Raw genomic sequence first — 20,612 nt, forward strand, 5'->3', positions numbered from 1 at the left:
GGTGGGGGGGGGATGCGACACACAGGGGTTTGCTGAGGGGGGGCTGAGCTGCCCGACGGGCTTCAACTCTGGCCGGGCCTTTCTAGAAACTTCCCGAAAAGAGCCGGAAGGCAGCTGTCCCTCCTGCGTTTTGAAGAATGTCGCCAACAGCCCTCCCTCCCAGCCTTCCCCCCCCCCCCCCCCCCCCCCCTCCCCGGGCGGGCCTCGGCCTCCTTCCCGCGTTGCCCGGGCAGCGGGGCCGTGAGGCGGCGGGGACGGGGAGGCCGCTGAGGAGGAGGAGGAGGAGGAGGCGGCGGCGGCGGCCTCGGCCGGCTGGGTGCTCCCCACAGCCGCGGCCCGGCCCGCGTCCTCCGGCCATTGTGGGCTCGGGCTTCGTAGCCGGAACGGCCGGGGCCGGTTTGGGGTGAGGGAAGGGAAAAACGGGCAACGGGAGCGGAACGGGGGTGGGGTGGGGGGGGTGAGAGAGAGGAAGGGTGGGTATGGCGGGAGGGGGGGGTGTGAGGGGCAGCGGTTTGTGTGCGGGAGGTTCCCTCCGAACATCTGGAAACGCTTTTTATTTATCGTCAGGGTGACCGGGAGCCAGCACAGGTTGCCCAGGGAAGTTGGGGAGATCTCCATCCTTGGAGAAATTAAAAAACCGCCCGGACAGGGTGCTGGGCAGCCGGCTCTGGGGGCCCGGGGGATCCCCAGAGGTCCCTGCCACCCCCAGACCTTCCCTGAGACTCTCTGAGTAATGGCTTACTACGGAAAAGCAGGTCTCATGCCTTTTTTCCCCCCCTTCTCTCTACTTTTTCTGATTAGTTTTTTTACTCTTTTCTTTGGCTGCTTCCCAAGGGTGCGCGCAGACGCATGTGTGTTCCTTCCTCAAGGCCTTTCAGTTCTCTGCCTTATCCTGAAATCCCCAACTTCTTGCCTTCAGCTTCAGTCCCTCGGCTGGAGCTGCGTTTTTTGAATCGTTGCTGAAAGTGCGTGACCAATGTAGTAATTAAATGCACGCTCTGAAGTCTGTCCCCGATGCAAATTTGCCACACTGGAGTAATGAAGATGCTGTGCCCTGTCTGCATTTTTCCAGAAATGAAGTTCTAAGCATGGTTTGATCCTCAAAGGAGCCTTGAGTCACAGCAGTCCCATTCCTCCATCGCTGACTTTTAATTATTTTTTTTTATTTTTTTTTTCCCTCCAATAAAAATTCATATGATAGGGGTGGAAAGCCACCTGCCAGGTCCTCTTATTTTCATCTTAAAAAATAAATAAAAAATCTAAAGGGATAAAGGATGCTGTTACATTGATTCCTTTCTCTATGCTGTTACTTTTACTGCTTTTCCCTTCTGCAAACAGCTGATATGTTTTCAGCTCTTGTTGCTAAAATCAGCTGAAGTAGGCTGTAGTTTGTCCTTGAAAAGATGAGGAGAGTGCCTGGACTTCCCACCAAACATGCTCCATTGCCGTAATGGGAGAAGGACCATACAATAACCTACGCCTCTCCCTTCTTTTGGATCCTGGGGGACAGGATAACTTGCAGCAAATAAGTTACATCCTGAATGAGACAAACCTACCTCTAGAGCTGTATGAGCAAAGCGCTATGTGTAGTTGCAGCACATGTGAATGTTTTGTTCAGCACTATAATTTTTTTGATTTAAAGTCTGCCAGGATCACAAATTAGTAACTTTTTGCTACAGCGTTTTTTGAATACGTAAACACAGTAGAAACTTGGTAATCTGTAAGTAAGTCTGTTGGTTCTTTAGTAGCCCCAGCTGTCGAGTAGGATGGGAGAGAGTTTGGGTACAAACGCTGTTGGCCCCCATGTCCACAAGCAGTTTTTCATTCACTTTCTGCATCTGTGAGCTGCTGTTTGATTATTCTTTCTTTCAGGTCCTTGTAACTGAACACAAACGGACCATGCCTCTTCCAGAAACCATGTTTTGTGCTCAGCAGATCAAAATCCCTCCTGAGCTAGCTGATATTCTGAAGCAATTTACTAAAGCTGCTATTAGGACTCAACCTCATGATGTTTTGCAGTGGGCAGCTGCGTAAGTATGACGTTCATGTAACGATGTAGTGCTATGCGTATGGACCCACAAAATCTCGCTGCTTCTGTTTATTGTATGGTGGAGCTGGCTTTGAATGTTAAACCAACCTTGTTATTGCATACACGCTTCTGTGCATTAATGCAGCATGTAAGTGTTTTAAAAACAGTGTAGTACTTGATTTGTTTTCTGTTTCATTGAGGTTTAGGACTGGCATACTTCTGGAACAGTTTGATTTCTATACAGGAAAATGCATCTTAATTTTTTTGTTGTTAATTTCTCTGTCCTGAAGACCAAACTCCCCCCCCCCCCCCCCCCCCCCCCATGTGAGACTTAATTCTTGGAATTTAAAGGAAACCTAGAAAATAGCTTTCTAATCCTTAAGCTTGCTTAGGTTTCTTTTTTTTTTTGTTTCCAAGAACAAAACTAGGGAGTTTCCTTAAACATTACTAAAATAGGAAAAGAACCTGAAAAGTTGCAACTTTTGGGCGATACTCCCCGTAATAAATCTCTCACTGTAACGTTGATTTAACATGTTTAAATGTTTCTTCTTTAACTGCTTTTTTTTCTTTTACCTCAACTGCTCACTATCACTTTTTCCTGTCCTATGGTTTGTGTGGACAAGCTCTTGAAAGGTATCTGTGAGATGTTCTCAGTTGGGGGGACTGAAAAACACCCTTCTGTGTCCATGAGGGAGGGGAGGCTGTTTACAAAGCCAGGCGGCAGAAGAACTGGGGCAGAGCAAGGTCTGAACCTGGTAGCCATGCAAGGCAGAGCAAAGCTGTGGTTTCACATGCGCTGTCAGTGTTTCAGTGCTTGACCCTGTGAATAATCAGATGGGCAAATGGATCCAGCTGAAAAATAGCCCAGGTGTTACGTGTACATACATACTGTGCATTTATTTCTGTACAGTCACACTAACTCAGTTCCGCAGTGCTGCTTGCTGTGCATTTTGGCACGTATTTGCACAGCATGGGATAGCCTGGGCACAGACGTGGGTGACCAGGGCAGACGAGGGAGGATGAGTGGAGAGACCCTTAAATGAGACCTACCACTGACTGAATGAAAACTAAGTTTTCCTTGCACGGTTCAGATTGCTGGCCAGTTACGGCAGAGGTGGTTGCTCTTAAGGCTGTGGCAGCCTTATAATTAAAAGGATGTGCATCTAATTCGCTGTCTGCTCTAGTCTTAAATTTTATTTCGGAGTGGACAGAAATAGCAGAAAGGCTGAAAGGTTGATGAGGGAGTTGCAGCATAAATAGCCAGTTGTGCTTTTCGGGCAGTGTGTGAGGGGAATGTTAAGCAAATGAGCCCTCAGGTGCTCCTCAATCAAAAATGGGAAAAGCCTGCATTTTGGTTTGCAAGCACACTCTGATGGTAATAAATCACGCTCTGGCTTTGCCAAGAAGGCCTGAGTATATCACGCACAAAATAAGTTAAATGCCTTCAGAATTATTAGAATGTCATAAAAAGGAGCATGTGAAGTCTAAAGACTGAGGTTTCCGCTAAAAAGAAAGGTGGTATCTGGGCACGGGGAGGTGGGAGTTGTGTGTGCAGGCAGCTAGCCAAATGCTGCCGCTCCTGTGCAGGAGCGTGTGGATTCATTGACTGAACTGTCCGAGCGTTCACTTCTGTGCAGCCACGGGCATTGAAGTGTGTTGCTCTTCCCATTTACTTAGGTATTTCTCAGCGCTGTCAAAAGGCGAGCCCCTTCCTGTGAAGGAGAGGATTGAAATGCCTTTAGCAGCAGAGAAAACAGATGCTGGTTTGACCCCAGGACTCCTTAAAGTCTTGCACAAACAGGTACAAACAGGCCTTTATCAAATGTACGATGCTATTGAGGAATGCTGATGCGTTGGGGATGATTGGGGAGACTGAATGTCAAGTATTTGATGTATTTTGGGGAGAGACTGCATTCTTAATTTCATTCTGGTTTTCAGAGTTCTTATTGCGGTACCATGATTCCCTTTAAAGCTTTCTCCCAAAGGCACGGTGAATGTTGCAGAACTGAAGGAAAAATGGAAGCACTTGTGCTTGCCAGAGGAGCAGCTGAAAGCCATCCTGCAGCTGGGTGACTTCGGCGAGGAGGTGGAATGGATGAAGGTTCTGGCACTTGGGTGCAGCATGCTCGGCGGGGTACGTTCACAGCAGGAGCCCTTGTATCCAAATGCAGACGGTCGTATATGATCGTATATGAGGTAGACCAAAGAACAATTAATGCAAGTGGACTTTGGGGAATGGTGATTGCTTTTGCGGCAGCTGGCAAAGCGGCTTGCCTGTTTACTTCCTCTTCCCCACCAGCTTTTGGTCCAGGGAGCTTAACCAGAATGAGGGCTGAGTCCTCAGTTTAGTGGGATGGCAGTAGAAGAGCAAGCATGTCCACGGGGAGCTTGGACCTTAAGAGAGAGGATGATAGAGGAATGATGCTTATGGCATCGGTGTAAATGTCCATAGAGGAGAACTGGAGGGAGAAATTAAAACATCAATTTTTAATTGATTGTGTAGTCAATTAAATTTTCACAGAAGCAGTTAATGTTACTAAATCTACATTTAATTCTTTTAATGTCAGTAATAGAGTCTCAGGAGAGCATTTCAACAGAATGAGAGATTATAAAACACACTAAGCTGATGTTCTTCTGAAGTATAATACTTCTAATGATTTCTGTAGTAGGGAAGAAGGGGTACTAAAAAGAAAATCCATGTTAAATAATATTTTGAGAATGTTGCAATATCTGGAAGCCCTGAATGTTGACCTGTCCTGGTGATGCAAGTGTGTGTGTGTGTGTGTATTTTTATTCATTTCAACTGTGTATTTCTTGATTCCAATCCCCCTCCCAACATGATTTTGTAATTTGGGCTCTTAATTTTAAAAAAAGTAACAGCAACATTACTAATTTAAAAAAAAAATCAAAACAAAAACAGTCACAGGAACATCATTCTGATCCAGTTGGACAGACTAAATTTACATCCATCTATTCATCCTTTCAGATACTAAGTGAATGATTGGATTTCAGCTCTACATAGTGAAACCTAATCTTCAGTTTCCTAAACCAGAGAGGACACACACAAGAAATTTACATTCATTTCCTGCAGCTGTAAATTGTGTTCATAGTTGAATAAGGTCACAGTTAAGATAGATACAAGAGTAGACAGGTATGAACTACTTAAGAACACCAGTCACCTGAAGTATCTTTCTGTAAAGCACTGATGAGTTTTTACAGTCTTGGAGAAATGACCACACGGGTAGCCTGTTAAATTGTCTTTCAAAGGTGGCAAAATTAATGTGAATAAATAACTTTGCTGCATTGTAAGAGAGGGAGGCAGCTTGCAGTGTCAGGAGGAGGAATGGCAGTAGAGGGGTAGCAGACTGCGGAGGGTAGAGTCTGCTGTCAAGTAAGCAGGTGCCTCTCCTTCCCCAGAGAGGGCTCCTGGGGAGGAATTACATTGAATAAAACTGTTAAAGGGTTATAAAACGACACTTCTCTGGCCTGTGTTCGAGATCTGGAACAGGTATTGCATTTATTTCAAATATTGCTGTCCTACTGTTAGAAAATACTTATCTTTTTTACAAAGTCATCGCTTGCTTGTTAATGAAGAAGTAAGGATAAATTTTGAAAAAATATTACTATGTGGGTTAAAAAAAGGCCTGTGGATCTGTTGGGTTTTGTTTTGTTTTTTCTTTGTTTTGATGGCATCCAACCAGTCTTTGACTCAATGAAGCTCAATGTTGAATTTTAACACGTTTCCCTGTATAGCTCAGCAAGCGTAGGATACTGGATTGTAGACACTATTGAATAAAAGATTTTTTCAAATTAGATTTGGAACCAATACTTTGAGGCATGTTTGTTTTAACTCGGATGTTACTGGGCTTTGACTAAACTGAAATATTCTTGAAATGCTTTTTTGCTTTTCTACTAACTACTAAAATGGAACTTGCATACAAATAGGGAGAACAGTAAATATCAGCACTCCTAAAAATTAATATCATAATAAAAATCATCAAACCCATATACATTTTCTGGGGTTTGTAGATTTGTCTGTCTTAAATGCTGCTGAGAATTCATTTAGATCCATTGAGATAATAAACACACACATATATCTATCTGACTAGGTATAGTGGTGTTGGAGCTTTTGCAGTAGCAGAACAGAATAATTGGGCCATATTGGAGTCAAAGCTCAGACTACCCCATGCAATCTTTAAATATGATGGGATTATGGTATTTTTTTACTCCTGTCTCTACTAGAACTTTGTTACTGTTTCCATCCCTGGACCTGCACTGGAGGGTAAATTTGGGGTTGAAAACTAGGTAATGATGATGAAGCCTTCATCTCATTTACACTCACTTTTAGTGGCTTTACAGTGTGGATTTTGTCATGGTATGCAAAGGATGTTCGTGGCTCTGATACTGTTCCTCTCATTTCTTGAATCCCCTGCAGTCCTTACTGAGTTCAATGAAACATGCCTGTGAAATATTAACAAGAGACCCAGAAGGTGGAGCGGCTCGCATTCCCTTCGAAACGTTCTCGTTCCTTTACTCATATTTGGCCAGTATCGATGGAGAGATACCAGAGGAGAAAACTGAAGCGTTCCTCCACGGAATTAAAGAACAAGCGTAAGTAAAAATCCGTGCATGGAATTTTACTGTATTGATCACCTCTGGGTTCTCCATAAACCTTTAATTTCAGGTGAATAGTCTATCTTCACTTTGGGCGTAGCCATGATGATAGGAGTAAAGACTGACTAAGGTTGTATCAAAAGTGTAGATGTTTCTGTAGATGTTTAATTTATTACAAATTTTAAAAACACCTTCCCCCATCCCTCCCTCCTTCCCAGGCTTAACTCCAGTCCTGATTTTCTCTACCTACCCGCCCTGCAGTGGTGCAGGGGGACTGGGAATGGGGGTTGGGGTCAGTTCATCACCCGTTGTCTCTGCTGCTCCTTCCTCCTCAGGGGGAGGAGGACTCCGCGCTCGGCCCCTGCTCCAGCGTGGGGTCCCTCCCACGGGAGACAGTCCTCCACAAACCTCTCCAGCATGAGTCCTTCCCACGGGCTGCAGTCCTTCAGGCACAGCCTGCTCCAGCGTGGGTCCCCCGCGGGGTCACAAGTCCTGCCAGAAAACCTGCTCCAGCGCGGGCTTCCCACGGGGTCACAGCCTCCTTTGGGCATCCCCCTGCTCCGGTGTGGGGTCCTCCTCAGGCGGCAGGTGGAGATCTGCTCCACCGTGGACCTCCCTGGGCTGCAGGGGGACAGCCTGCCTCACCAGGGTCTTCCCCATGGGCTGCAGGGGAATCTCTGCTCCGGTGCCTGGAGGATCTCCTCATCCTCCTTCTGCACTGACCTGGGGTCTGCAGGGCTGGGGCTCTCACATCTTCTCACTCCTCTCTAGCTGCAGTTGCACAGTTTAGTTTTTTTCTTCCCCCCCTTCCTAAATCTGTTCTTCCAGAAGCACTACCACTGTTGCTGATGGGCTCAGCCTTGGCCAGCGGTGGGTCCAGCTGGCATTGGCTCTGTCAGACATGGGGGAAGCTTCTAGCAGCTTCTCACAGAGGCCACCCCTGTAACCACCCCCACCCCCGCTACCAAAACCTTGCCACACAAAACCAATACACTTAGATTGCTACCAGCTCCACATCCATGGGAGCTCAAAAATGCGTGAGCACACAAATGAGCTGACTTGTTTTGGCATTACAGTTACCAGATTGACAATTTTTAGTAAGAACCACTTTTTAATCACACCGCTCTTCCTTGTGGTTCATATAAACCTCTGTTGTATCTTGTCCAACACACTAGGATTTACCATGTTAAAGTGTTGTTCTAAAACATTTGGTTTGTTCCTTTCCAGTGACCAACAAACTGGCATGGTGCTGCTTAGAAACTTTCTGACCCAGCCCTCAAGACTGTTTTGATCAAGTCTACTCTTCAGCACCAGGTGAGAGGAAAAAACCACAAACAAATACATACAGGCAAGAAAATAATTTGTGTTCAAAGGACCAATATTTGCACATTACAATACAAGATCCTCTTCTCTGGCACTTCTTTATCCCACTCCTGCAATCGCCCTTCAGTGGATGTTAACTGAATACATGGTTATTCTGTTCTCCTGCCTCCCAAATACTGATGCTCACACCTAGGGTGTGATACCTTCACTCACCTGTTTACACCGAGTAGAAGGTATTTGGTATGGATCTTCCTACCTGTACTTCATAAGTAAGTGACTGATTGTAAGAAAAAAAGTAAAACACAGGATTAAATTGAGAGAAGATGGTACAGCTATAATTGGTGCATTTCTCATTACACTTCTGCTAGCACTGCCTTTTTTTTGACTCTTACACAAATACAGCTTGTCTTTTGACTGCCTTGTCTGCATGAACACACTCTACTGAACAAATAGTTTTACGAAGCCTTACTCAAGAGAGCTTCATGAGACCCCTATGGCTGAGCTGGTAGAAGAAACATCAACTCAAGGAAGGACTGCAATGGTTCTGTATTGTTCCCCCTCTCATTAGGACCCTTTCAGAACTTAAGTCTCTTTTCCCATTCTTAGATGGACTTGTCTAATTAAGGATCTGTTTTAAAGTACATCTTGTTTTCTGATAGGAAAAGTTACTGCATTTGTCATGTAGGTGAGTAATGCTTGCCACAGCTTGGGTTTGAGTTGAACAGCTGTAGTAGGTACAGAAGTCTAAATCAATCGGAACTAGACAAAGTAGTGACAGTTAATCACACTTAATTGCAGAAATGATTGAGGTGAGAGACAGGATACTAGCGGCTCCAGGGATGAGCCCACTAACTGTGGGCCAAGAAGGCAAATCAGTACAGCCTCTCAGAGATTTCATTCTCAGCCTTGTCAGACTGAACTCAAACAGATGAGAGAGATCAATATAATTTATGAATAGATGCATTAGTGTTACAGATTTACACACTTTCTGGTATATATTGCTGCTTGCATCCTGACAAACCTTAACACGATTCCATTTTTGTCTCCAAGCACAGCTGTGATGCAACACCAATATTATGTACAAAGTGTTACTATCCCTGGCACAACAGCAGTAACGGTAGTTCCTGCACAAGTAATTTTTTGAAAAGCTGACAAAATAATCAGGTTCTTGTTTCTACTTTCTTCTTTTATGGCTGTGATACTTGTCTTCATCCCTGAAACAAAACCACAAACATTGTGTGGGCTGTTAGGCTCAGACTGACAGAATCTGAAGGAAGATAAAAAAACTAACTTGGAAAATAAAATACTTTCATTACATTTAATCATGTCCTCTTCTAAGGAAAGAAAGTAAACTACTTTAAGACAGTTTATTTCCCATGCTGTTTTAAGCAAAGCCTTGTCATGCAATGCCATAGTGGCAATTAATTTAGCATGAATTGCATCACTGCATAATGAAGCCAATTTTGAGAGAAGCAATCATTCCCATCCCTGCAGTAGTTTTCCACAGCATTTCTTCTGCATGGCATTTAAGTCTTTGCTCCAACCCAGGTCCCAGACACCTATGGTCTTGCGGATACAAATGTGCACTTGTTGATGGCATTAGAAGGTGTGGCCTAGATTTGTTTTCTTCTGCCTAAAAGTATGTCCAGAACTACTGAAGAGCAACAGCATTGTTTTGAAGCATCTGCCATGGAAAAGCTAGTCAAGTGATCATACATATATATGTTATTAGTGAAACAAATAACTCTACTGACTAAGTCCCAGTGCAACCTAGAGCAGAAATCAGCATTAGACAGGATGAGCACACTTAGCTGGTTAAATGGACAATACGTCCCCCTCTGCATACGTTGATCAAGGAGTAGAACAGCCTGTGACAGTACTGTGCTAATCCTGTAGCGTGCTGTTGGAAGTGTCACCTTTCAGATGTGAGAGTAAATTCTGAAGTCTGGATCACAGTTTCTGATCTCACAGCACATTCTGTTTAGCATCAGTAGCCTCGTGACGCTGGCTTGTTATACAGTATATGAGATGAGCCTAGCTTTGAAATTGGGCTAGATGCTCTAATTCTCTGCACTAAATTCTCATAGACAATGGCTACGGCTGCCTGATTCAGAAGCAGGAGTCAGCTGTCACTATTGATGCTCACCTCTCTCTTTTTCTCCGAGAATCTCTGTCTTTGCCTCTTTCACGACTCCGTTTTCGTTTATTTGGACTCCTGCTGGCCTCTCTCCTGTGTCTGCTGCGTTCAGTATCCTTACAGCTTCCTCCAGACTGCCGTGAGTCCACTGAAGCTGACCGACGGTCTTCCTTTCTGGAAAAAAGTTATTGATTTTATTCAATAAAAAGTTTCACAGTCATTATTGCATTCAGTATCAGTTTTGTAATATAATGACCTACTAACAGTGTAAGACAGAGGACATACATACCTCTTATTAAGCCTCTCTATCTCCCTAAGAAACACAATACCTCCCAAAAGAGGCCCCAAGTCCAGGCTCTTACATGTGCACATCTCAGCACACTGTTTAATCCAGTTATTTCTTACAAACACTGCCCCTCAGTCTCATCACCTCTGCTCATGAAAGAGGAGACAGTAGAAGGGGTTCTCTCTTTTTTGCTTTAAATCCCTGACTCTTCAACCACCTGCCTTAAGCTGCTACCTACAGTCAGAGAACCCAGCAAGCCTGATCTCCTCTGTTTTTTACATTTACCTCCATTTTAATGTTGAAAACAAACAGCTCAAGTGTCATCTTTTAGTTAGTTTGTTTCAACACCATGTTAACCTCAGAGATCTCCTGAAGAAGCACAAATAGACTCTCACTAGGTCATGATTCCATTATTTCAGTGGCAAACATTTGGAAGAGTGTGCAATGTTGCTTGACACAGGAAGAAATATGTATACATAAACCACATTCCCAGTTAGCACAGCAGCATTCACATTGATAAGAAGTGTAAGGGGTCCCCAGATTTAGTAAGTTATGAAAACTTTTTCTATGAGGTATTTTAAATTATATCTACCATAGCATTTCTGTCACGTGGTAGGGAAGTGGAAGAAATTGTGTACTTGTATTTTCAAGTGTCCTTCTGTCCCCAGCTATCACATATATATGCAGCATTTGGACACCGGAGTGCTATTCATTCCCCAGCTCCACCAGAAACTACCTGCTCCCCTGGATCCCTTGGAACTTGCCTCCTTACCCCTGAAAGAAAGGCAGTAATTCGTTTTTCCCCATCTTTCATGCAGAGAGAGCTTCTCAAGCGATAGTGTAACAGAATTAGTATAAAATAAACTGTGCATATCTGTCAGCCAAGGTTGGTGTATGTCCTATTGGAAAGGGGTAATAGGATAACATTACAGGCTATCTGGCTGCTGACATCCCGGAGGAATTTCCCAGCTGTGACGTACCTTCCTGAAGATTTTGACTTCCCTCCCTCACAGTTCTCTGCATTATCCAGCCTATTCTCCTCCTGCCAGTGATTGCTGAGTTCTTCCATATGCACACCAATCACATCCCGAATCACCTGCAGATTAAGATAGATTAAAAACAACACAAAAAGCAGCATGTCACAGTAGTGGCCTGAACTAGCAACTAGACAGCAGAAGGTAAACATCTCAAAAAAAACCCCAAACACCAACAAGAACAAAAAAAACCCAAACCAAAACCCCAACAACCCCCAAACTCTATACATTAGATGTTTGAACGGAAAGTCTTATTTGCAGAAACAGGTATTTCAGCATAAATTTAAATAGCACCATTTTACGACAGACAGTCAACTGTATCTTGCTGGCATTTTCACATTCAAAATTTCATAGTCAGAAATGCTCCTGTTATTTGGAACTTGCTGCGACAAACCAAAAAAAAAGACTCCTCTGTAGTTTGCAACTCTATTAAGGCAGGGTACAAGAAGCAGAGAGAGAGACATTTTCTTTGTCTGAAAGGGTATATCGTTGTTTATGCTGATAGACAACAAGCCCTTTTGTGCAAAAACCCCCTCTTTATTTTCAGATCTCACCTCAGTGTAAGACTTCTTTGTTATATGAACATTCTTAGCCCTGTATGACTGCCGCCGCCTTTTGTAGTCTCGCATTTCAGCCAGAATTTCAAGATGGGACTTCGGACCTTTCTGACTATCATCTAGCAAAAAATTGGAAGTAAAACAAATGGTCATTAGCAGGACATTAGCACCTGAAGGTACGCAGATCTGGTGCTTTAGTACTAAAAGTCTTGAAACATAACATATATTGTGTTCCTTCTGAAGTTTCTCTGGTATTTAGTAACTATTATGAATTTGGCACAAGCTTCCTCTCCAACCTTCTTGCTGGCTGTTTACACAAAACTAAAAAGCCACCAAGCAAATGTTGTTATGCCATCTCAGTCTCCTAGCAGCGATCCAAACCAATATATGAGCTTGCGATTTGGTCAAATGCCTACAAAATACTGGCCATAAACACAGATGCTTATGTTGCACTTTGTACAAACTGGCATGACTCAACAGGGATGAGAGGCCTCAGTCCAGTACACCCAACTGCCAACCTTTCTTGTTCAGCTTTTACTCTTAAGTGATCTTTAATCTCATCACCTCTTATCACAAATACTGTTCCAAGCTGCGCAGTAAGTTGGCAACATTAAGCAACCTGAAGTCAGTTACAGCAAAGACAAAAGATCCATCCGCTAAGATACACACAATAGGCGTGTCCAGAGCAGAGCACTGAGGCTTTCTCAGAAGGAAAACATGAAGGATAGCAAACTAGTGTTTGCTGATGCCAAGTCTTCATTGTGGCTTTTAAGAACAGTATGCTTTTCACAATAAAAATAGCACAAGCAATTCTGTTTGGCTTTCGACAAAACACATCTAACTGCACAAAGTGAAAGTTCTGAGCCATAAATTCAACAACAGATTGTTCTTCAAACCTTGGGTGATTTTCGCTGCTAAATCCACAAAGAGATCGCTGTCATTCTCCGTTATTTGGGATCTAGACCTCTGTTTCTTTGTTTCCTCAACAACATAATCATAAAGAGCAAGGCGATCAGCTTGAGTCAGGTCACAGGTGAAACGCTTGTGATTTTGAGGAACTTCTACAGGCAGTAATGAGTAAGATCCTGGAGGTTGAACAGACAGCTGTTATTAGTAAACCAGCATAGTTATACAGGAAAACACTGAGAAGCAAAACAAACAAACAATGCAGTAAACACCCATGCTGTTTTTCATCCTTCCCCAACATACCTGTAAGAAGTTTCATCCTTCTTAATTTGAAAGGAGAAAAATTGCTCAAAGAAAAAAAGGCCCAAATCCTTCCCCTGCCCCCTGCAGGCTGTATAACCTCTCTTGACTGCTTACACTGTTAGTTACGGGTTTACATATACTATGAAGGGATCATATTAAATTAGGTCAAAAGGACAGTCGGTATTGTTCCATCAATTTCAGCTCTTGGCTTAGAAGATAAAGTAAGAGAGACGCGGCTGCAGCTCTAACTTGTGGGTTTGTCTTACTCCTAAAGTGTTCTGTAAAGTACTAGCTGCAAAATACCTGTTGTTCTGCCAGCAAGAATGAAAGCTTCTAGGAGACTAGATAACCGGGCACTGTGCAGATCAGTCTCATTCACACTGTCACTTTCTCTACAGAGCTTTTATAATAGACTGCCACAGAAATTTATAGCTAAAAGGGCCACAAAGGCACTTTCAAAAAGCTCCAGATTAGCTCAGATAACTAACTTCCGATTTACGAAAACAAACACACTGACTGCACACTCTTCTTTCCCCAGATGATCAAGCTGGTACTCGCTCTCCCCATTCCCCAGTTAAAACACATACCCTCCAAACAGCAATAAATCCATTCTCAATTCATTGCAACAGCAGCAAAGTGACTTCCCTACAGATACCGGCTGCAGTATTCCAAGATATTGCCTGCAGAAAAGCATTTTACTCGTGAACATTCAACTTCCCAGAAACCATTGACCTGACCTCCGTACTCCTGCTGCCCACAAGGCACGATCCCACACAGACACAGGTCTCCAGGCAGACAGAGGAGCCAACGCATATGACACGGTGTATGCAGGAGCCTTCACAACAGCAAAGCTGCTGCTTCCCTAGATTATTCGGCACTTAACGGAATCTGGTCAATCTCTCACATCCTGCTTTCACTAAAGACACCAAAGAAGAAGAAGAAGAGCCACAATAACCCTACAACAACAAACCTAAAATACCAGATTTCCTGGTATTTTGGAGCCTAAAGCAGAACTTTTCTAATCTGAACTACAGATTTAAACAGGAACACTAGAATTTTATTTTCAAAATGTACTGTTCTGACAGGGTCACAGAAGCCCATAAAAGCACTCTAATAGTTATGTACTTGTGATTTTACAAGAATGTCACAACTTGTGATTAACACCAGCTTTCCTGTCCTATTATATGGCATTCTAATAGTCTAAAAATGGTTAGAATTTTTTAAAGACAAAGAAAGAAAATTACTTCCTTTGATACAGTTAGTCAAAAGGAAATTTACAATGGAAAAATACTTTGCATTTGTTTCTGTTGCCAAAGACTTTAAATTAAACAAACAATTCCAAGTCAGTAAATCTTACACTAGGCCAAGACACCACAATGAAAACCACCCCAGTACAGTTTTAGTGTTATCTTCAGAGAAACACAAGCTTGCAGTGAAAACCGGATAGCAAACACTGGCATCTAGTGGCTCACTGATGTAGCTCTCCGATGCACCACTTGATAAAGTGTTTATCTGTTTCTTCTCTACTTGGATGTGCTTGTGTCAAATTAATGAGTTACCACTTCCCTCCAGAGGAAAAGCACCCAACGTGCTCCAAGCACAGTGCCCATCACAGGAAAGCTCCTCCCCAAGCAACTGACTGTTAAGGCTCCATTTGCTACGCCAGCAAAAAAAGACAACATGAAAAATTACGCCTGAGCAAGCGCTGCTGTATTTGACTTGTCAGGAAAGCAGAACAAATGCACTTGTCCTCCTGCACATGTATGTTTACCAAACTAAAGGACTACAGACAGTAAATGCTGTATCTTTCAGGTGCTGCAATAGTTTCCAAACCATATGCTGCAGCTCTACAGTGGTTTCTATAGGTAGCCCTACTTTTCTATTCTGTCTTGGTCTGAACTCTCAAAGAGAAGCATCGCTTAGTCTTAACCCGGTCCCCAGACTGGTCACAAAACCCACTGAAAAATGAAACATAAAGGAACAAATGAGCTGAGAGCAGTGGCAAAGAACAACATCACATTTGCAGATGTGTCAGCATATTTCTTATACAACCTCTTAAGACAGTCTTGAAACAATCCAACATAGGAATATGCATGTGTTTGGGTTTTGATCTGAGGAGTTGTGGCCAAGCACATACAGCTCTCATCTAGCAATTAATCCTTAAGCAAAACATTACATGAAGAACAAGGCTGGAGGCAGCATTAGATGAGTTTGAGCCACAAAGAGCACACGGATAATATCAGAAAATGCAGGCAGAAAGTAAAGCATAGGTAATGGGATGGGAAGTGAAGGACTAGCGCTTTAAGAACGCCTGAATTTTGCAGTGGTGATTTTCTAGTCCTGAAAAGAACTATAGGCATGAGCACAACAGACTCAAATTCTCTCACCTAGTTGCCCCGAGTAGAGAAAGTAGTTATGCTCCAAAATAGACAAGGGAAGGAATATTAAAAATAAGTAAAAAAAATTCCTCATGGCAGTTCACAAGTAGAACGGAGGAAGCCGCGAGAATGGAGACAAGAGCAGCTCTCCACATGAGAGCTGACAAAGTTGTCTCAGTATCTGCTTGCTACTTACCTTCGCTGTAGCCTGTGCCTTCTTTCGCACTTTGAGCTCTAGCTTGCTTAACAACGTGAAACTGTAGATCTTTATCTGCAGACAGAGAAGACAAAAATATCACAGAACTTTTACATCAAGTACTTGGTAGGGTTAGTCTTTATTCCCTAACCTCTAGTATGAGACTTATGGTATGTTACAGAACATCGTAGTTTTATTTATGCATAAGGGACGGTTTGAACTAAAAATACCATTTTAAATTATTCCATATTTGAACTGGGGGGGGGGAGGGGGAACAAACAATTGAAGTATTTCTGGGTTACAGGGATATGAAAAAATAAACGCACGTATACTGCAACTCTGTTCTGTACCATTACTATATTCCCAAATTCTATGGCCAGTTTTTTCCACCTTCTAAGCGTGCGTTTTAATACACTCTGCGCTTGATGCAAGCAGAACATAGGAAGAACCTGGCAAATAACCTAAGAGGAAAAAAAACCATCCTTAGGCATGAAGATGAAAACAGCGAAGTGACCTACAGAGCAGAACTGCGCAGCGACAGAGCATAACAAGGGTAAATTAAGGCAAAGCACAATGCTGAGAAAATAAAACTCCTGATGGAAACACTCGGGGGGGTTAGGAGGCCTTAGAGGGTTTACGGCTGACAAAGCAGTGGGGTGTGCTAACTGTGAGGACCTGGACTCTGCCCCATGGGGTCTCCCCTCAGTCCCATCCTCTTCCCCCCACCCCGGGTCTCCCCTCAGCCCCAGCTGCCCCCCCCCCCCCCCCAGGGTCTCCCCTCAGTCCCATCCTCTGCCCCCCAGGTCTCCCCTCAGCCCCAGCTGCCCCCCCACACCGCCCCGGGTCTCCCCTCAGCCCCATCCTCTGCCCCCCCCCGGGGGGGACTGCCCCGTCAGCACAGCCCCCGCTGCCGCTCACCCATGGCGACGGTGGGAACCTTGAGGTTTTCGTAGAAGAAGCTGGAGTCGTACATCTCAGCCTGCCAGACCAAGCGGCTCAGTCAAGGCCCCGGGGGCCGACACCGGCTCCCCACCCCCCCCCGCCCGGCCCTCCGCTCAGCCGGGCGGGCGATACCCCCAGGCCAGAAGCGCCAGCCCCGGGCCGGGTGAGCCCCCCACCCGCCCACCGACCCACCTCCTCCTCGGCGGAGTAGCCCATCTTGCGGAGCCGGCAGGACGCGGCGTGCCTCTCCAGCGACGCCCGGGGGACGCGGTGATGGACGTCGTAGGGACACGGCACCTGCTCTACCTGCGGGGGGGACACGGGTCAGCCGGCACCGGCACCGCCACGGCCGCCCCATCCCCATTCCCATCCCCATTCCTTATTCCCATTCCCCGGTGCCGCCGCCTCACCGTGTCCCCCAGCCACACGGCGCAGGGAGCCGCCATCTTTAGCGAGGGCACTCCTCCCACAGAGCCGGATGAAGCTGCGGCGCCATCTTGCCCGCTGGCGGGTTGCGGTGAAGAAGACACGCTGCGGCCGGCAGCCCGGCTTCTTCCTAGCTGCGGGGAGTGAGCGGCAGCAGCCCCGGCGCGGCGGAAAACCCGAGGAAAGAGCCGCCGGGGGTGGGATGGGGTCGGGGGGAAGGCGGCCCGGGGTGCGCTGTCTGTCCGTCCGTCCGCCCGCCCAGAGGCCCGGTGCGCGGCGAGCGGGGGAATAATGGCGCCGCCTACCGGCGGGAGGGCGTAACGGCGGCGCCCCGGCGCCCGAAATGGCGGTCGGGGGGGGACGCGCCCTCTGAGGGACAGCGGGGACGGCCCGGGGAAGGGGCTCCGGCTGCCCGGGACCCATTTCTTTTCCGAGCACAGCTCGGGTCTACCCGGGCGCTTCAGCCCCGTGCCTGTCAGCGACGGGTCAGGGGGAACGTCGGCCTCCTCGACGCCATCCAGCCCTTGGCGCCCATTTACCTCACACAGCAGGAGGAACGCGGTGCAAGATGGCAGCCCCCCCCCGGTCCCTGAGGGGATCCGTAAGCAGCAGGCGGCGCGGTGCAGGGCCGGAGAGTGTGTCTCTCCCCAGCACCGCTCCGTGGGATGGGGGGAGCCGGGTGGCTGCGGCCTACCTCAGGGAGTCCTAGCCCCATTGCTTGGCCAAAATGGTGAGAGCCTTCCCCTGGAGGCTGAGGGAGCGTTGGGACTCGGTAGGGCTGCAGTGTAGGATGAGGAAAGAACGTCTGTCCCGAGAAATAAATTTAACGTGATTGACATTTGTGCTTGTCTGTTTTTGTCGTCGAGGAGAAAAGCACGTACGACTGGAAGGAAGAGTGGGTTTAACGAGGCAGGGTGGGGGGAAGCAGCACGACAGATGTAGCTGCCAGAATGACTCTTGTACATCTGCTTTCCTTAGCGGATTACAGCCCTTTCTCTCCTGCACGGTGAATTTGAGACTCAGCTGGGATTTTAGCCCTTTGAGAGATTTGCTGTCTCTAGCTACGTTTGCCTGAGGATCTTTGACTTCACACGATAGAGAATTCTTACAGTGAAGACTCCCCAGCTGCCCTTGCAATTTCGTCTATGCTCTTATAGTGTACGCTCACTAACGTTAGCACGTTCTACCAAAAGAGTAATAAGGACAGCTAGGCAAAATTGTTCTGACCATCTCCACTGGAAAACACCATTTCTTCAAAATTATGAAAGTCAAGTTTGACAAAGTATCCAAGCAGATTTTTTAAGAGTAAAGATTAAACAACATTTTGATTTTGTTTACTTATAAATTGATAGTTAAGGATCATGATCAGAATAGATGTTTTGCTCTACTCAACAACAACATTTTGAATGATTAAAAATGATCCTAGTCGTTTCTTTTCCTTTAAAAAAACAGTTCCCGGGGATCATGAAACAATCCGAAAACACTGTGTCTTCTTTTTCCCCCACCCTGGCCTTTATGGATCTGGGGAAATGCCTGAGAAACAAACCACAGGGATGAATGTTTTCCTTTCTAGAGCTCTGGGAGAAGCCTCCATCCTGTGATAGAGCACATCAGTCAGGAGGCAGCTTGCGCTAGGACGTCTGGCCTCCCAACACCAGGTAACGTTACAGCTCACCCACGCTGGGCAGCAGAGGCGTGCCTTGACTCATCAAAATAAGGCTGTCGCGCAGAGACCCAGTGCTCAGCAGATAGTGTCTAGGTCACTGTCTGGGACCCAGAGGGACGTACCCACAGTACTCGGGCTCTGGAGAGGAGCAGAAACCCTCTTCAGGGTCTTGAAAACTGTCTCATGGATGCACTAGCGCAGGGCCTGGAACACCACAGGGCTAAGATTAAGCCTCTGAAACGGGTTTACAAGAAAATCGAGGGCAGTACAGCAAGATGCTGTGAAGCAGGGGTAAGATCCTTCCGTGAGCTGCTTTGCCGCTGTATTCTGGCTGCAAACTTCCCAGGGGCAAACTGACTGATGGGAGACAAAGGCCATCAGCTTACCGCTTTACCTTCCAGGCAATGTCACACTTACATTGGTTTCCCATCAAATAAGGAGTGGGATTGCTACAGGCTTTCAGCTACATCATCTTTGCCAGCTGATTGTCTCCAGTCTGTGGCATACGCTCTTCTGCACCCCAGCACTGTGCTGGCTGCAGCCCAACAACGTTGTGACTTTGTCATCAAACAACGTGGTTAATAGCTACGAGTTTAATAAACCTCCAGGTTTAACACATCTCGGTCTCTGTGGTCCTTTCTGAGGAGGAAAGAGGAAACTCCACATCTGCATTTCCCCAGGCAGGACTGCTGCCTGGTTGCAGCTTCCCAGGAGTACACGAGTATGGCCCAGGCCCTTTGCAGAGCTGCAATGCTGAGCGTGCCGGTAGTGTGGTGTTTTTCTAGAGGCTCACTCTGGGCAATATTGATCTGCAGAGAGAGTCTCTGTGGGAACCAGCCCCAAGTATCCTCACAGTGCAGCAGAACAGTCCTGAACTGCAGGGTAAGCAGAAGGTACAACAGGGAAGTAGCATATACGTTGTGCCAACGTAAAGACCATACAGCGCTCCTGGAGAACTCCTTAAACATACCGCCTTATGTCCTCCTCCAGTTGGAATTGATACTGCTAGATAATCCAGCTGTTGGCACATCGGGGACCACCTAGCTTGGGACCATACCCTGAGGCAGGAACACAGGTTCAGCGATCCCAACCCAACAAAGCACTTGAAACCCTGCTAGAGTGCCAGGCTGAAACCGTGCTGAAATCACACTGCTCTTATGGTCCAAACCTTTCTGATGGGTATCCATCAGGAGTGGGAGGCTCATCCTGAGCAACAAAACCCTTCCCCACATAGATCACATGGGGAGGAGCATCCCTCACCCACGGCTTGTATTTGTTTTTTCCTTCACTGATAACAAAAGCTTGCAGGCTTTCTGCAGCCACTTATTTATTTAGAAGTATGTTGACTCCTTGAATAAAGTTACTTTTTCTCTAATGTGGAAGAGAAGACAGTTTTCATATTTAGCATTCCTTAGATACAAAGCATTACTTAAGAGTTGTGTTCACAGTTCCTCTTGGAAACAAGGGGGGAAAAGAAGCGAAAGCTCAAATTACTCATTCTTTTAAACATGCTTCTGTTAAAGGTAAATAAAATAACCTTTATAACAGCTTTCTCAGGCCTTACCATGTTCAGCATGCACATTTCCGGATGAGGAAAGGGCCAGGGAGCAAAGCAAGCTGAAGGACGAGAAGAAACTTCTCGGGTCTACCCAAAAGCCAAAATGGAAGCAGCCTGGCTTATGGCCCTAGACAGCCCATGCAGGCCTGGCAGGCAGAAAAGACAGCTTTCAACCTGCAACTGTGACAGATTTTTGCTGGGCTCCACCCCAGCGTATCTGGCAAAGTTGCGATCAAGTTCTCTGCATCTAGCCCAGC

At 45.9% G+C, this 20,612-nt stretch overlaps 2 protein-coding genes across 8 annotated transcripts in view; one reads left to right on the plus strand and one right to left on the minus strand.

The window, feature by feature from the left end:
- Nucleotides 1–305: 305 nt before the first annotated feature.
- On the plus strand, nucleotides 306–8,818 carry ROPN1L (rhophilin associated tail protein 1 like). 4 transcript variants are annotated; one of them, XM_049823942.1, is made up of 6 exons: nucleotides 306–403; nucleotides 1,873–2,030; nucleotides 3,707–3,830; nucleotides 4,002–4,163; nucleotides 6,465–6,640; nucleotides 7,871–8,818. In XM_049823942.1, the coding sequence occupies exons 2-6, from the start codon at nucleotides 1,900–1,902 to the stop codon at nucleotides 7,932–7,934; spliced, it is 657 nt and encodes a 218-aa protein (XP_049679899.1). In that variant the 5' UTR covers nucleotides 306–403; nucleotides 1,873–1,899; the 3' UTR covers nucleotides 7,935–8,818. The 4 variants fall into 4 exon arrangements, with proteins under 4 accessions (XP_049679899.1, XP_049679900.1, XP_049679898.1 ...); XM_049823943.1 differs by lacking the exon at nucleotides 306–403 and adding an exon at nucleotides 676–755; XM_049823941.1 differs by lacking the exon at nucleotides 306–403 and having other exon boundaries at nucleotides 778–2,030; nucleotides 7,871–7,957; nucleotides 8,369–8,818.
- A 92-nt stretch (nucleotides 8,819–8,910) lies between these two features.
- The window catches only part of SNRNP48 (small nuclear ribonucleoprotein U11/U12 subunit 48), a 46,496-nt gene continuing 34,794 nt past the window's right edge, over nucleotides 8,911–20,612 (minus strand). For 2 of the 4 annotated variants that reach the window (XM_049823936.1, XM_049823937.1), the window contains 9 exons: nucleotides 17,826–17,909; nucleotides 16,898–17,011; nucleotides 16,682–16,742; nucleotides 15,764–15,838; nucleotides 12,877–13,065; nucleotides 11,978–12,099; nucleotides 11,370–11,485; nucleotides 10,113–10,277; nucleotides 8,911–9,180 (listed from right to left, as the gene is read on the minus strand). In XM_049823936.1, coding sequence (XP_049679893.1) covers nucleotides 9,141–9,180; nucleotides 10,113–10,277; nucleotides 11,370–11,485; nucleotides 11,978–12,099; nucleotides 12,877–13,065; nucleotides 15,764–15,838; nucleotides 16,682–16,742; nucleotides 16,898–17,011; nucleotides 17,826–17,846 — 903 coding nt within the window. In that variant the 5' untranslated portion in view covers nucleotides 17,847–17,909 and the 3' untranslated portion in view covers nucleotides 8,911–9,140. The other 2 variants (XM_049823935.1, XM_049823934.1) reach the window with 2 other exon arrangements.

The sequence above is a fragment of the Accipiter gentilis genome, chromosome 20, assembly GCF_929443795.1.
Source record: "Accipiter gentilis chromosome 20, bAccGen1.1, whole genome shotgun sequence".
NCBI lineage: Eukaryota > Metazoa > Chordata > Aves > Accipitriformes > Accipitridae > Astur > Astur gentilis.